Below are 16,560 nucleotides of genomic sequence, written 5' to 3'. Positions count from 1 at the left end.
TGAGTAAAAGGCACCTCGTCTTAAAAACAGTGCTTTGTACAAGCTCAATAGTGTAAACTAAAGTGATCTCTTGCTGGGTCAAACAATGACATTTTGGGCTATATGTTTTAGGTAACAGTAAGTCTAAAAGGAAAGAGTTTTAAATTCTTATAAAAACACATTTTAACTAGTTGTTGTTAAACAGTTAAACGATAATGCACCGTTCGTCCTTATAAGCGAGACGGCGGACGACTAATTGTAATTTGTATCTGCTGCTCAAGATGATGCTGAAAGTGGCAGTGACTGTGGTACCGGTCCATTATGGGCTGCTCTGGAAAACAGAAAGATAAAGCCTTGGTTCGGAAAATATTTTTAAAAAGATACTTTTACCTAAAAACAAAACTGGTCTTAAGAACCAAAACATACTGAAATGTGTAGGATTTCCAGAAGTTAGCATTGGTTCAAGTCCACCCTGGACCTTCTCCAAGTCTGCAAATACATGAATACATTTTTTTTAACTCCAGATACAGAAATAATTCAGAGGTAATTTGGTACCCCTTGTGCAATTTTCGGAGCTAAGTACCCCTAACCATGGATACCTTTAAAAAAAAGTGAAATGCAACAAAATGAAGTACAACAATCTATTTCTAAGTTGAATGGTTTTTGTAAATCAAGCAAGTAATTTTTCCAATTTTAAATGCTAGTATTCTTTTTTTTTTAAGACGTTTATGGTATTTTTCACTGACAATGAAATTAAATGATCTGCATTTATATAGCGCTTTTCATGTCAATGACTTCCCAAAGCGCTTTACATTGTGCTTCACATTTCCCAATAGCGGCCGTGATCTGTGCAGCCATGTAAGGCGCTACCCTGCTTATTGGGGGTTCAGTGTCTTACCCAAGGACACTTCGACATGTAACACGGACAAGCCGGGATTCGAACTGGGATCCCTTAATCCTAAAACGATCGCTCTACCTCCTGAGCTACTGCCGCCCGACAATATAGCAAACAAAAAAAGTATACAATTATGGTTGGGTGATATATATACAGGGTTGGGTAGGGTTACTTTAACTGGATTACTTTCAATTACTTTTGGATTACTCCAATACCAAATATGCTAATAAAAGACAAAATAAACTAAATATGAATCAAATGATGACTCACAACACGTGGTAAGCTTTCTCTCCTGGCTTTGATCTCTTTGATCTCCGGCAAAACAAACATAAAATGCGACAGAAACAGAATGAAAATAAATCCAAACAGCTTGCCAACATCATTTTTGCCGTTCCATGTATTCCGTTACTCCCCAAGCCTGCACAAAATTTAGTCATTTTATTCATATTTAGTTTCTTTTGTCTTTTATTAGCATATTTGGTATTGGAGTCATCCAAAAGTAATTGAAAGTAATCAAGTTAAAGTAACTCTACCCAACCCTGTATATATATGATAAAAACGGTTCTGAACATTGACAAAGGAAATATCACCCAGAGTGACTCAGTCAACAATTTAGGTGTCATATTTGACCCCAATCTGTCCTTTCAAACACACGTTAGGAATATTACTAGAACAGCTTGTTTCCATCTTGGCAACGTTGCTAAAATTCGTCCTATGCTGTCTCAGTTGGATGCGGAGATTATAATTCACGCGTGTGCAACCTCCTTTCTCGATTACTGTAGTGCACTACTCTCCGGTCTCCTGAAGTCCAAAATCAAGAGCCTTCAGCTGGTACAAAACGCTGTAGCGAGGCTTTTAACTCAGAGAAGAAAGTTCGATCACATTACCCCGATTTTAGCTAACCTGCATTGGCTCCCTGTTAGCTTCAGATGTGATTTTAAGGTTCTGTTGGTAGTATACAAAATCATGCATAGACTTGCAGATTTAATTTCCTCTATGTTATGGTCCGGAGACTTCCCTCTGAAAATGCTGGTATACTAGTGTTCCCAAGAACCAAGAAGAGATCTGCAGGTTCAAGGAGCATTCTCCATTCGGGCCCCGGTGCTGTGGAATGCCCTTCCCCGTGGATTCAATATGCAACCTCAGTGGAACTGTTTAAATCTAAGCTTAACCAACTTCTATTCTATAGCATATGAATAATCTATATTTGATGTTGACAATATCTGTGTAGTATTTGTTCTATTGCAGCCTGGTCATCCTGGAAGGGGGATAACCTCATGTGCGGTCCCTTCTCAAGATTACTTCATTTTCCTCATGTTGAGGTTTTTGAGTTTTTCCTTGCCCCCATGTAGGTTTTAGATCAGGGGATGGTGTCATAATAGTCAGTGGTTTGCAAAAATATGTGGTCTGTGCAGCTCTTTGAGACTCCCTGTGATTAAGGGTGTCACAAATAAACATGACTTGACTTGACATGGTGAGACAAAAAATATCACAATGTTTTTAAAACAAAATCACTATCTCGATTTTATCACAATTTCTTTTCCCCAAAATATTTTTGTTTACTTTTTCAAAATAACTTTCTAATTTCTGACCATTTTCCTATCATGTTGAACTAAAAATTAAAAAAAAATCCACCCTTCAAATGTCACCTTAAATTGACTTTAGCACTCACTGCCTTCAATCTAACAAAGGGGCTCTTCTTAAATGCTTGACACCTACCTTCAAATAGCACGTCACATTAAACGATAATGTTATTATGATCCTGGTGATGTTAAGAATCCATCATATTTATAGGCTTCTGCTAATGTGCATTTAAGTATTTTCATAATATTATCATCCCACTATATTGTATTATACTGTTCTTCTTCTTCTTTTTTACAAAACACAGAAGAATATCTTGACACTCACAAAGGGTCATTTAGCGATCCATAGTCCATGCCCACATGTACGTGGACTTCTGGATCTCGTTGACTGGTTTAAACTTTGTAAGGAGAGTGCTCTTCAACCAGCAATTAAGATTTGGTGGCCTTGGGGGTAAGGCACCCGCCTCGAGACTGGGAGGATGCTGGTTCGAGCCTCAACCCAAGACTAAGACTTACAACATTGGTACCCATTGCCTCCTTTCTTGGCGCTCGGCATTAGGGGTTGGATTTGGGGGTTTTGCACCTAATGACTCCCAACGAGATGTTGCAACACATCAGTTGGGTTGAGGAAGGGGGCTGGGAATACCCTCCTCTATGGTCAAACTCCCAGAAAGAATAAAAAATGTAAATATGTTCTTGGGAAAATTGGCATGAAATGAAAGATTGGAACCTCAATTGTTCTAATATAATTAGGGAAGATGTGATAATACTTTGGTTCCTCTCTTGACTTAATAGAAGTCACAATTCGTTCTCCTCTGCACTATCGCACTCCAGTGTTATTGTTATTGTATAGTGACTTGTTTACCTGACTGTCCATTTTGCACATCTGGTTAGCTGCTCCTCTTGCACTCTTTGCACTACTGTATAATACTATACATAGCTATAATTATTTAGTATATTATTAGTACTTCAATACTCCAACTTAATACTACATATTTATATCTGAAAATTCAAGGAAACTGATATATCGACATTTCGTTCTGTATACAAGAATGACAATAAAGTATATCTGAATCTGAATTTTCAAATAGTATGCTCGATGTAATACTGTCATATCGCCCACCCGTTGTGAAAAATATTGTTCAATATTGACATTTTTTCCTAGGAAAATAAGAACTACGTACCCCTGTTGGAGAGAATCACTGAATCTTGCTTGTATAATACTTTCGGGAAGAATCCTAATGTTCTACAATAAAATAAATAATAATCAAAAATGCTTTTATGACCATGAAAAAAAATTTGAAAATAATTACCAGAGCTCTCGTCTTCCATGATTTCTTCTTGTGGTGTTCCAAAGACTGCTTTGGTTCTGGATTGGGATCCCTGTCAGTTTTCTAGGTCTGGCTCTGTGCTAAGTGTGAGGCGTGTTGCTTGGTCTTGAGTTTTACAAGTTTTGGATTTATCACTGGCTCTTGGTCTTTCCGTTGGCCTCATCAGGTTCTTCGATCATCTACTGAAATGTTCTTTGATAGACACAGAATTCCCTGCTTCCTAGTGTACCATTTAGAAGGTAAGTGTAATCCCTTCCTGGAAGGTCTTTGACTTTTTGTTTTCATTTAAAAAATCATTTGAATCATTGTTATAGATGTTTTCATAGTCCTAACAGTCATGTTGAGTGACACAAATGATAATTGTGATGAAAGGGAAGCTGAGAGGAATAGGATGAGTCACTCCACAGATAGTTTGTTCTCGTCTTGTTCTAAGTCACTTTCCAGCTCACAGTCCTTCCTCCTTTTCTTAATTTCACTGTTGGAAGCTTGAAGATCATTTTTGCTGCTTTTGCTCAGGCAATTGTCTTTTTCCTTGGAGAAGATGTCATCCAAAGCCGCTTGGCGCTTACGACTTTTCAGGATGGCTCGGAAGTGCTCCACCACGTTGCCGTCGAACAGGTTAATGTTCCTCTTTACTATGGCAACGCTTGGGTGCCATTTGGCCACAAGGCTCTGCGTCTTTGCCCAGTAACCCAGCAGCTCCTTAATTTCTGCTGTGGGGATGTTGTCGTTCCATCCTGGGTCCTCCTCGTCTGAGGTCATCTCCTCAGGAAGGTCTTGCTGCTGAATGTCCTGCATGTGGTTGGTCGAGAGCACCAAAGTGTGCTCTTCCACCAGCTCCTCCACATCATCGCTGTCTACGTCCAGTCCCATGAACTTCCCCAATGAGACAATCTCATCCACCACATCTGTTTCCAAAGCAGGATCAGGCTCATATCCTTCATCACACGTCGGCAAAGTAGAAGATTGCCAAAGCTTCCTCCAGGACAACTGCACCATTCTGTTGGTGACTTGTTCCCAGGCTTTCTCCAGGACAGTCAAGCAGTGGAGGATATTGAAGTGGTCCTTCCAAAATTCTCTCAAAGAAAGGTTTGTCTCCATGGTCACCTCAAGGCACTGTTGGAAAAGCGCTTTGGTGTAGAGCTTCTTGAAGTTGGATATAAGCTGCTGGTCCATTGGCTGGAGTAGAGGATTAGTGTTAGGTGGCAAAAACTTCACAGAGATGAAATCGTGGTTGCTTCCCCAGTTTTCTTCTAACTTCGTCGGTTGAGCCAACGCAGCGTCCAGGACCAGAAGGGCCTTGAGTGGTAGATTCTTCTCTGTGAGGTATTCTGCTACTTTAGGAGCAAATACGTCCTGGAACCATTCAGTAAAGAACTCTTGAGTCACCAACGCTTTAGGATTGGACCTCCACATGACATTTAGCTTGTTTTTCTGCACGCAGTTTTTTTTAAAAGCTCTTGGGGTTTCCGAGTGGTACACCAGCAGGGGTTTGACTTTGCAGTCCCCACTAGCATTAGCACAGAGAAGCAAAGTCAGCCTGTCTTTCATGGGCTTATGCCCTGGGAGGCTCTTCTCTTCCCGTGTGATGTACGTTCTTTTAGGCATTTTTTTCCAAAAGAGCCCAGTTTCATCACAGTTGAACACCTGCTGGGGTAGAAAGCCCTCACTTCTGACAAACGACTGAAACTCTTTCAGAAACTTCTTAGCAGCTTCTTTATCGGCGCGAAGGATCTCCCTTTTTCGGACAACATAGCGGATCCCGCTCCGCTTTTTAAAGTTCTCAAACCAGCCCCTGCTCGCCTTGAAGTCATCTGCGCTGTCCCCGGGGCTGTCTCGAGTCAGTTCTGTGTACAGCTGCCGTGCACGCTCACAAATAATTGGCTCTGACACCTTTTCGCCCTTCGCTTGCCTGTCTGTGACCCACTGAAGCAGAAGCTTCTCAACATCTTCCATTTGACAAGGCCTTCTGCTGGTAAGTGTTTTTACTCCTTTTGCCACATCAGCAGCTTTGATGGCTTCTTTCTTTTTTAAAATAGTAGATATTGTGGACTTGGCCATGTTGTATTGGGTGGCAAGGTCAGACACTCTTGAGCCACTTTCAAATTTTGCAATGAGTTCTTTTTTCATTTCAATAGTCCGCATTATGTTAGTTCTCTTGGGCTTATTCCGTGCAGAACTCTTTTGAGGTGGCATTTTGAACAAGGTCTCCATCACAACTGACTGACTATGATTAAACACAGAAACACACAAAGAAACAAACAGAGCTTGTGTTTCACAACTTGTGCGTTATGACTATGTCAACTTTGGGAACTTACTACAATCATGCCTGTCAACTTAACGTTTACCCTGTATTTTAATCATGTTTCGATCATTTAAAATTGTGTACACTGTATAACAATTATTGTACAGGATTTTTTTTCAAATACACTGCATGTCATAAGCAACACTTATTTATTGTAATAGGGGAAAGAACTAAGAAAGATGCTGAAAGAATTGCTTGTTTATTGGATTAAAAAAATGTGTTTACACTAATTATCTATGTTTTTATTCTTTATAGTCTGGGTTGCTGTGAGTAAATAGGTGCTGCGTTGTGTTTTATTATCGCTTGATAAGGGGAATTGCAATCAATAATAAGGGGAGAGCTTTAACAGATATGTAAACAGACACTTCGGGTACCAGTAAACACCTGGAAAGAAACAAGAATATAAATAAGGATGCACGTGCTTCCGAAACCTATGAATTTACATTAAATACTTAAATGTGGCGACATGTTTTTGAATTATCCTTATTAACGAATAACTGGGCGAAATTTTATATCTTAATGTTGAAAACAGCCTGTGACGTAGTTTGCATCTATTTTAATGTGATAAACAGATATCCTGCATTAGCTAGTTACCTTAAGTCTCAATGATTGACGATTTATACCTTACGTTCCAAACGCCACCGAGTTCCACATTAAGAGTTTACAAAAGGTTTTGATGGCGTGAGTCCCGGCATCCCATTTTCTGCTTCCAAAATGTTAAATATAACAAATAGCAAGTTCATAAAATGAGGAAAAAAATCTTCCATTGTTATGGCACATCTTCTTCGGCTTTGCCTATTACTTGCGACACGTGTGCGCGACAAATTATATATAGGAACATTACTGCCATCAGCTGGCAGACATGTGTATTGCGAGGGGCTTTATGTTTTTTTCATCCGAACGGACATATAAAACGTAAGCTACAAGGCGACCGCCGGACTGATTGAATGTTGATTTTTTTTTAAAAATAACACATATTTGTAGTAAACCTGATATAATTTACTGAAAATCCAACACATATATTCCATTATGACCGGATAAATAAAGCAATATTTGTTTATGGCTCTGACAGTTAATCAATTTTCAACAGGCAAATTTTGTTGTCACATAAACATTACATGAAATAAACTCAAGCTTATACAGTAATCCCTCGGTTATCGCGGTTAATGGGGACCAAAACCACCTGCGAAAAGTGAAAATCCGCGAAGTAGCGACGCCCCTTCAAAAGTGCTTAATTTTTTAAAAAATTATTTTGTTTTATTTTTTATTTTTTTAGACCTGCGAAGCTCTGAACCCGCGAAGGTGGAACCACGAAGTAGCGACGCCCCTTCAAAAATGCTTAAAAAAAATAAAAAATAAATAATAATTATTTTGTTTTATTATTATTATTTTTTAGACCCGCAAAGCTCTGAACCCGCGAACGTGGAACCGCGAAGTAGCGAGGTCCCACTGTATTTGACATTTTGGCAAAAGAGGGCTAAAGAAAAAAATAATGATTATGAATGAAAAAATGAAACTTTATTCTGAACATCAGCAAACCAAAATAGAACAAAACAAGTAAAAAAAACAAACAAAAACAATGTTAACGTAACATGTTCGAAAAGGAATAGGAAGAAGCCTACTAGGATAAAAATGTAATAAAAGACCTAAAGGGGCATTGTATATTATTCAGCGCCTTCATTCTTTAACAAAACAACAATATTGATTCAAATAAGGGAAAATACATTTTAAATAACACTAAGGTTGAGAAAATTGCATTTATTAGACATAACATGAAGCTCACTTCGAGGGAACTGATATTATCGACAGCATTCAGGTACCCAAAACCCCAAATTTCGCGACATAAAAAAAGAAGAGGGATTTGCTCACTTCAGTCATTATAGTTTGTATTTTTCCTTTCGTCTTTTAGCTCTAGTTTTCGGTTGTATGAGACAAGACATGTAGCGGTCGAATAATACACACTGTCAGAGGGAAAAAAGGATGAAAAAGACTGTTTAGACCAGTGGTGTCAAACTTATTTTAACACGCTAGAAAAAACATTCTCTCAGGGGCCGGACTAGTAGATTAGAGAGAAAGAGCGAAAGTGAAAGAGAGAGAGAGAGAGAAAGGGAAAGAGAGAAAGGGAAAGAGAGAGAGAGAAAGGGAAATAGAGAGAACAAGGAGCTCAATAGAGAGAGAGAGAGTGAAAAGCGAGAGCAAGAGAGAAAGAGTGTGAAGATCGCGTGTGCGAAAGAGAGAGAGCAAGTGAGAGAGAGAGAGAGAGAAAGCAAAAATTAAGTGAGAGAGGGAAAGTGAGAGAGAAAGAAAGAGAGAAAAAGAGAGAGAGAAAACAAAAAAAGAGAGAGAGAGAGAGAAAGAGGGAAAGCGAGAGAGAGAGAGAGAGACAAAAGCAAGAGAGTGAGACAGAGTGAGAGAGAGAAAGAGAGAAAACAAAAAGCAAGCAAGAGAGAGAGGGAAAGTACGAGAGAAGGAGATGGAGAAGTGAGAGAGAGAGAAAGAGAGAGAGAGAAAGAGAGAGAAACTCAAGAGAGGGAGAGAGAGCAAGAGAGGAAGGGAGAGAGAGATGGATAAAGAAAAAGCGAGAGAGAGAGAGAGAAGTGAGAGAGAGAGAGAAAAGCAAGAGAGAGAGAGAGAAAGCAAAAAGCAAGTGAGAAAGGGTGAGAGAAAAAAACGAGAGAGAGAGAGCAAGAGAGAGGGAGAAAGAGAGAGAGAATGCAAAATGTAAGCGAGAGAGAGAGGGAAATCAAAAAGCGAGAAAGAGAGAGAGAAGCGAGAGCGAGAAGAAAGAGAGAGAGGGACAGAGAGTTATGAGTGGGCTAGCGGAGGGGTTAAGGCAGGGGTGTCAAACTCATTTTATCTCGGGGGCCACACGATAGAAGAAACATTCTGTCAGGGGCCGGACTAGTAGATTAAAGAGAAAGAAAAAGAGAGATAAAGAAATAAGAGAAAGAGGGAGGGAAAAGGAGAGGGGGAGGGACAAAGAAAGAAAAAGGGAGAGAGCGTGAGAAACAAAAGACAAAAAGTCGTGAGAGAGGGGGAAAGGAAAGGGAGCGTAAGAAAGAAATCCAAATAGAAATAGAAAGACAGAAGGAGAGAAAAGAGAAAAGAAAGCACAAAGGGTAGGAAGAGAGAAAGAGAAAAGAGAAAAGGAAAAAAGGAAGTTAGAGCAAAATAAATTAAAAAGACACTGAGAGAGAAAGAGACAAAGAGCAACAAAGGAAGAGAAAAAGAGAGACACAGAGAGTGAAAGAGAGAGAGACAGAGTGGGAGAAAAGGGGTGGAAGAGAGAGAGAGAGAGAGGGAGAGAGAGAAACAAAAGATAAAAAGGTGTGAGAGAGGGGGAAAAGAAAGGGGGTGGAAGAAAGAAATCCAAAGAGAAATAGAAAGACAGAAGGAGAGAAAAGAGAAAAGAAAGCACAAAGGGTAGGAAGAGAGAAAGAGAAAAGAGAAAAGGAAAAAAGGAAGTTAGAGCAAAATAAATTAAAAAGACACTGAGAGAGAAAGAGACAAAGAGCAACAAAGGAAGAGAAAAAGAGAGACACAGAGAGTGAAAGAGAGAGAGACAGAGTGGGAGAAAAGGGGTGGAAGAGAGAGAGGGAGAGAGAGAAACAAAAGATAAAAAGGTGTGAGAGAGGGGGAAAAGAAAGGGGGTGGAAGAAAGAAATCCAAAGAGAAATAGAAAGACAGAAGGAGAGAAAGAGAAAAGAAAGCACCAAGGGTAGGAAGAGAGAAAGACAAAAGAGAGAAAAGGAAAAAAATGAAGTTAGAGCAAAATAAATTAAAAAGACCGAGAGAGAAAGAGACAAAGAGCAACAAAGGAAGAGTAAAAGAGAGACACAGAGAGTGAAAGAGACAGAGATAGAGAAAGGTGTGTGTGAGAGAGAGAGAGAGAGAGAGAGAGAGAGAGAGAGAAAAATAGAAATAAATAAATAAATAAATACAAGCATAGTGTGGGGCAGGCACAGTGGAGCGGTGGTTAGTGCGTGTGCGGCACCGTTCTGAGGTCATGGGTTCAAATCCAGCAACCAACCTTCCTGTGCGGAGTTTGCATGTTCTCCCCGTGCTTCCGTGGGTTTTCTCAGGGCACTCCCACATTCCAAAAACATGCATGTCAGGTTGATTGGCCGGTCCAAATTGTCCCTAGGTGTGAATGAGCGAGCGAATTGTCTGTCCCTGTGTGCCCTGCGACTGGCTGGCAACCAGTTCAGGGTATCCCCTGCCCACTGATGGCTGGGATGGGCTCCAGCACCCCCGCGACCCTACTGAGGATAAGCGGTACAGATAATGGATGGATGGATGAAGTACAGTGTCTTTGTGAGAGGCACCTGGCTTTGGCAATATCAAGCTGACATATTTCAACCTGCAGCTCGTTTCTCTCTTGCGCTTCTCTGAGTGTCGTCTCGCGGGCCTCATTCAATCCCTTAGCGGGCTTGATCTGGCCCGCGGACCGCCGCTTTTACACCTGTGGGTTTAAGGTCACGCCTCTGGCCTAAAAAGGCGAGGACGGATTTCAGCCACGCTAAGAATAACTCACAACCACGCCACAAATGTTCACCGGTTCAGATCGGGAAACTTTCACCCAGCGAACCGGAATCGGGTCTGCGTGCGAACAGATCGGACCCCGAACCGGAGTCACACCGCATTAAGTCGGTAAGGACGAGGTGTCGTCCGTCTCACCCCCCTTTTTTGCCGTCGTCCTCCACTGATCTAAATCCGTCTGTCCCACGTGGAAGGGGGACGGGCAGTCGGCTTTACACCCCCAGGACCCTCGACTCGATTTCCTCCGACCCCCGACTCCGAAGGACCACTTTGCTCATCAAGAATCTGAAGTATTTCTTGATGTTTTTTTCTTATACTTTTTTAAAGTTTTGGAGGGATTAAACATCGCCAGAAGGATCCGTCCCGGTTTTCATGGCAACGGAAGCCGTCACTGCAGTTTGAATGTACAAGAATGACTGAAGTAGAAGGTAAAATGCTAGTTTAGGGTTGCTGTGTGACAGCAGGGGCTGTTCCCGAGAGTATCTGAAGGGTAGTTAGCATGGACGCTAAAAATATGCAGCTATCGTGTATCATCTATTTGTAATGCAGTGTTCATTTTACCTCTGAAAAGTGATGGGTCCCGGGGACTCGCATGCTTAAAAATCTATGGGTCCCCAACCAATGTTCCCTGTAATTCGGTGAGCAACACTTGAAACAACAGTGAGCAACAGCAATCCCAAGTGTGGCAACTAAATCATTATCAAACATGTCCAAAACTTGACATCAACTTACATATAGCTGAGTTTCTGGCAATGCAAAATTATTTTTCACTTTTGCATGAATTGACTCATGTACGATTGCAAAGGTTGTACGGCCTACAAACGTCGTTTGTTCTTACAATTCACAAGATATCCATTTCTTTTTATTTCCTGATATATTTTGTCGCATAATATTAAGATTTTTGGGGGCTTATGTAGTCGGTTGCAGGATACACAACTGTATTTAATCACATTTTTTAGTGGAAGTACAATGTTGGCAACAAGATTCACTTGATATAATCGGAAATCATTTGAATGCAACACAAACTTTTTCTTCTTTTTCCCTGTTGTTTTAATTCCTTTTAAAAAAATCTCATTGTGTTTATTTTTTCCTAGCTGTTACTTTTGTCTTTTTGTTCTCTATTCACTTTTTTTTTTACTTCATTTCTTTCTTTTCTTTTTTTTTGGCTTTTTCTGAATTTTTCCTTCTTCTTTCTTTTCCTTTGTTGATTTTTTTTCTCAGCTTTTCACTACTTTTTCATTTTGGTATTTTTTTCTTTTTTGTTCTATTCCCCCCTTCCAGCTCAGTAGCCTAGATGGTAAGGCGCCTGCTTTAAGACTGGGAGGTCGCTGGTTCGCGCCTCGGCCGAGTCATACCCAAGACTTATAACATTGGTAAAAAATGGCGGCGCCCTCTGTTGGCTGCGGCTGCATCGGCTCGCTACAACGGGTCAGGTGTATCGACATTTCGTTCTGTGTACATTGTTACAAAGAATGACAATACAAAGGAAATTATTATTATTATTATTCCTTTAAGTCATTTTTTGCACAATTTTACATCATGTTTGGTCGTGTTGGGATTAAAGAAGCAAAAACAACCGAAAGAGCCGTTTGGGACCCGAAAGAGCCGGTTCCTGATAGTGAGCCGAGCTGAAGAAGCCGGTTCTCGAAAAACTCTACCGACATTACCCAACTTTGTTCGACTTCGAGATTGACTTCCAAATACCGCATTTAGGACACAACGTCAGGGGAACCCGTGTATTTTCACCTTCATGCGCTGTGACTTTGACTTAATTCACTTCTTGATTAGCAATTTCGAGCCCTGATTTTTGTGAGCTGGCTGTATTTTCTTTTGCGATTGTGCACGCGCGCATCTTAGAGGGAACACTGGTCCCAACAGAGATCTATGGGTCCCCAAAATTTAGTGTGCTCCATTCCCTTACAAACTGTCGTATTTTCCCTTACAAAATACAAAATATATATATATATATATTTTTTTTTCAAACATGTTTATTTATGTAGTTTTATGTTATATTGTACATGTGTTTCCTTATATCATATATATTGTTAATGAACATTTTGTTGTGAGACGCTGAGTTGCTCGACATGAATGAAGTTTATTATAAAAAAAGATCAAAAATGAAGTCGCTTGGACGTTCACTGTAGAAGGAAAAAATACATGCAAATATAATTAAGTAGAATAATACATTTTCTTATTCAAATGATGAATTCATTTTCTGCATCAAATTATTGTTGGTAATATACCGATTAAAGGGATAACCACAAACCTGTCTTTTTTTCATTTTCTCCTTTTATACTTCCTTTTTTTCTTAACTTCTTTATACAACATCATCATTCGTAATCTAATGCATCAAAGCAAGTGAGCCGTTTGAGAGCCGGCTCTCTTGAATGAGTTGAGCCGAAAAAGCCGGTTCTCTAAAAAGAAACTGACTTTCACTACACAACTCGAAATGCAGGCGAAAACTCGAACCGCGAGACCAAAACAACAATGGCGGATCAGCCTGACGAAAAGTTTGGAGTGCGGTAAATCTTTGTTAAAAGATGATAATGACAATTTCGTGTCCAAAAAGTTGCGTCCCGGGGACACGCGTTGATTCGCGACTAAGCGTCCCCAGCAAAAATAATGCGTCTAGGACGCAGGGACGCGGGCAAACACGAACACTGGTAATGCTGCCATGCTGGTGTGTATCAAGTCTATTACACGTTAACACCGGGCACTTTTATCGATTGGCATTGATGGTGTCGTTGATTTTTGTCTTTTATGGCGTCTCGGATTCACCTGTTTTTCGGTGGACATCGGAAACTTCGATTTGTTGTCATTTCTAGTTTATTGATTGTTTCTTTGATAGTTCTTAAATAAATCATTACAGAAATTTGTTGTGATTTGCATTGTCTTTGATGATAACACTGATTGGGATGAACTTTCAATCCTCTATATTACTATTTTACTTATTGATTGGCATTGTTGATTGTGTCTTTGATAATGTATCTTGGATGGTGGCTCCTTCTGGTGCATATAGTTGCATAAACATAACTTGACTGAGGGTTTTGAGTTTTCCCTTGCCCTCATGACGGTTTTAGATCAGGGGATGGTGTCATAATAGTGTAGTTTGCAATAATCTGTGGTCTGTGCAGCCCTTTGAGACACCTTGTGATTGAGGGCTATACAAATAAACTCGACTTGACTTGACTGAGGTTTTTGAGTTTTCCCTTGCCCTCATGTAGGTTTTAGATCGGGTTAATAATAGTCTGTAGTTTGCAATAGTCTGTGCAGCCCTTTGAGACTCCTTGTGATTAAGAGCTATACAAATAAACGTGACTTGACTTGGCAGTTTAGTGATTGTTTCTTTGATAGTTCTTAAATAAATCGTTAGGGAAATTTGTTGTGATTTGCATTGTCTTTGATGAAAACACGGATTGGAATGAACTTTCAATCCTCTATATTGATATTTTGTTATTGATTGGCATTGTTGATTGTGTCTTTGATAATGTGTCTTGGATGGTGGCTCCTACTGGTGCATATAGTTGCTTAACCTTTATTTGAATGTGTTGATGATTTCATTGATTAGGCCTTGGATTTTGAAATGGATGCATTGTTTCTTCCTGGTTGTCACATGTGTGGTAACGTTGATTATATTTATGATGTTTTTATTTCACTGCACTATAACACAATTTTGTTGTTTATCAAATTTTAAGAGTTATTGATTTCATTTGTCTTGGATATTGACTATTTTTGTAGCACATCATCAATAACCTTCTATTGACTGTCATTTATGGTTTCATTGTTTATGCCTTGAATACTGTTGTGATGTATACTCTGTCTTTGACAGTTCTTTGTGAAAGTTTTTTGATCAATATTTGTTGTGACTTTGTTGTTATTGATAACATTTATTGTATTTTTTTGATGCACTACAGTACTACTTTGCCATTATCTCATGTGCGGTCCCTTCTGAAGGTTTCTTCATTTTCCTCATGTTGATGTTTTTGAGTTTTTCTTTGCCCTCATGTAGGTTTTAGATCAGGGGATGGTTTTGCAATAGTAGTACTTTGCAATAGTCTGTGGTCTGTGCAGCCCTTTGAGGCTCCTTGTGATTAAGGGTGTGACAAAAAACATGACTGAGGGTTTTGAGTTTTCCCTTTCCCTCATGACGGTTTTAGATCAGGGGATGGTGTCATAATAGTCTGTAGTTTGCAATAATCTGTGTTCTGTGCAGCCCTTTGAGACGCCTTGTGTTGAGGGCTATACAAATAGACTCGACTTGACTTGACGTTTTTGAGTTTTCTCTTGCCCTCATGTAGGTTTTAGATCGGGTTAATAATAGTCTGTACTTTGCAATAGTCTGTGGTCTGAGCAGCCCTTTGAGACTCCTCCTGATTAAAAGCTATCCAAATAAACGTGACTTGACTTGACTGAAGTTTTTGAGTTTTTCCTTGCCCTCATGTAGGTTTTAGATCAGGGGATGGTGTCATAATAGTCTGTAGTTTGCAATAGTCTGTGGTCTGTGCAGCCCTTTGAGACTCCTTGTGATTAAGTGCTATACAAATAAACATTTGACTTGACCTGACATTGATTAGGATAAGCGATGTTATTGATTGGTTTGAAATTTCGTCTTTGTTTTTCAATGAGGTTCCCAGTTTTATTGATGTCACATGTTCCTTTAATGTTTTTTTCTTTTTTCAAATATTTCTTTGAGGTCTACGATGTATACTTGAGTGTGCCATTCTGTTTTTGATTACGCAATCCCACAGCGCGTATTTGAAATTATCAGATATTTTCTTGAACAGTGTCTTTGATGGTAGCTGTATATACATTTTAGATATTTGACCGGTGTTGACAGAATAACCTCAGTCTACTAAACATCAAAGACGTTATGTGCATGTTTACAGTCGAGCCTTCGGACAGTGTTGTGTGTTTGATTTTGCATTTCCTCTGAAACTGTCACAATTTTTAATAACGCCGGGTAAATGTCACCAACTAGTGGCTTGGCATGCGCATAGCATCTGAAGACTTTTCGGGGGTCTTGGTTAATAAGCAGGGTTGGGTAGGGTTACTTTAACTGGATTACTTTGAATTACTTTTGGATTACTCCAATACCAAATATGCTAATAAAAGACAAAAGAAACTCAATAGGAATCAAATGATGACTCACAACACGTGGTAAGCTTTCTCTTCTGGCTTTGATCTCTTTGATCTCCGGCAAAACTAACATCAAATGCCACAGAAAAGAAACTAAATATGAATAAAATGAGTAAATTTTGTGCAGGCTTGGGGAGTAACGGAACACATGGAACGGCAAAAATGATGTTGGCAAGCTGTTTGGATTTCTTTTCATTTTATGTTAGTTTTGCCGGATATCAAAGAGATCAAAGCCAGAAGAGAAAGCTTACCACGTGTTGTGAGTCATCATTTGATTCATATTTCGTTTCTTTTGTCTTTTATCAGCATAATTGGTATTGGAGTAATCCAAAAGTCAATGAAAGTAATCCAGTTAAAGTAACCCTACCCAACCAAGACTCTTGGTTAATAAGGAAATGTTTGGTTTGGGGGACTTATGAGGAGGTAGGAGTCACAGGAGCAAAGAAGAATGAAAATAGCAGTTGACCGTAAAAGGATGACTCGAGCAAGGATGAATAATCTCACCGGGGAAGGACAGAGAATGATTCAGGGGTCAGGAGAAAAGGTTGACAGGGATCAAACTTTGAAATGGTCTGGAAACACTTTTTGAAAAAAGACCTCATGCAAAACCGATCTGGTCTCGGGTCCAACAGCAGCTTTTCATATAGAACTCAAGAAGTCACATTTAACTGTATTTTAAGAGCAGACAAGCAGAAGGAGTAAGCTGCTGGTCATAAATCAAGACATTACTGTGTAGCAACTATTAGTAGTATTGTTTGTCAAGTGTTATTTTTGTTGAATTAATACCAGAGG

The 16,560-nt window shown here is 39.6% G+C and overlaps 1 protein-coding gene across 6 annotated transcripts in view; it reads left to right on the top strand.

The window, feature by feature from the left end:
• Positions 1–10,654: 10,654 nt before the first annotated feature.
• Positions 10,655–16,560, top strand: part of LOC148346239 (uncharacterized) — a 74,092-nt gene continuing 68,186 nt past the window's right edge. For all 6 annotated transcript variants that reach the window (XM_088324958.1, XM_088324956.1, XM_088324960.1 and 3 more), the window contains exon 1: positions 10,655–11,060. In XM_088324958.1, coding sequence (XP_088181084.1) covers positions 11,045–11,060 — 16 coding nt within the window. In that variant the 5' untranslated portion in view covers positions 10,655–11,044. The remainder of the gene's footprint in view (positions 11,061–16,560) is intronic.

This window comes from Urocampus carinirostris, chromosome 20 (genome assembly GCF_059441175.1).
Source record: "Urocampus carinirostris isolate Australia breed hairy pipefish chromosome 20, RoL_Ucar_1.0, whole genome shotgun sequence".
Lineage (NCBI taxonomy): Eukaryota > Metazoa > Chordata > Actinopteri > Syngnathiformes > Syngnathidae > Urocampus > Urocampus carinirostris.
The sequence above is the reverse complement of the archived record's forward strand: the minus strand, read 5'-3'. Positions and strand labels throughout refer to the sequence as shown.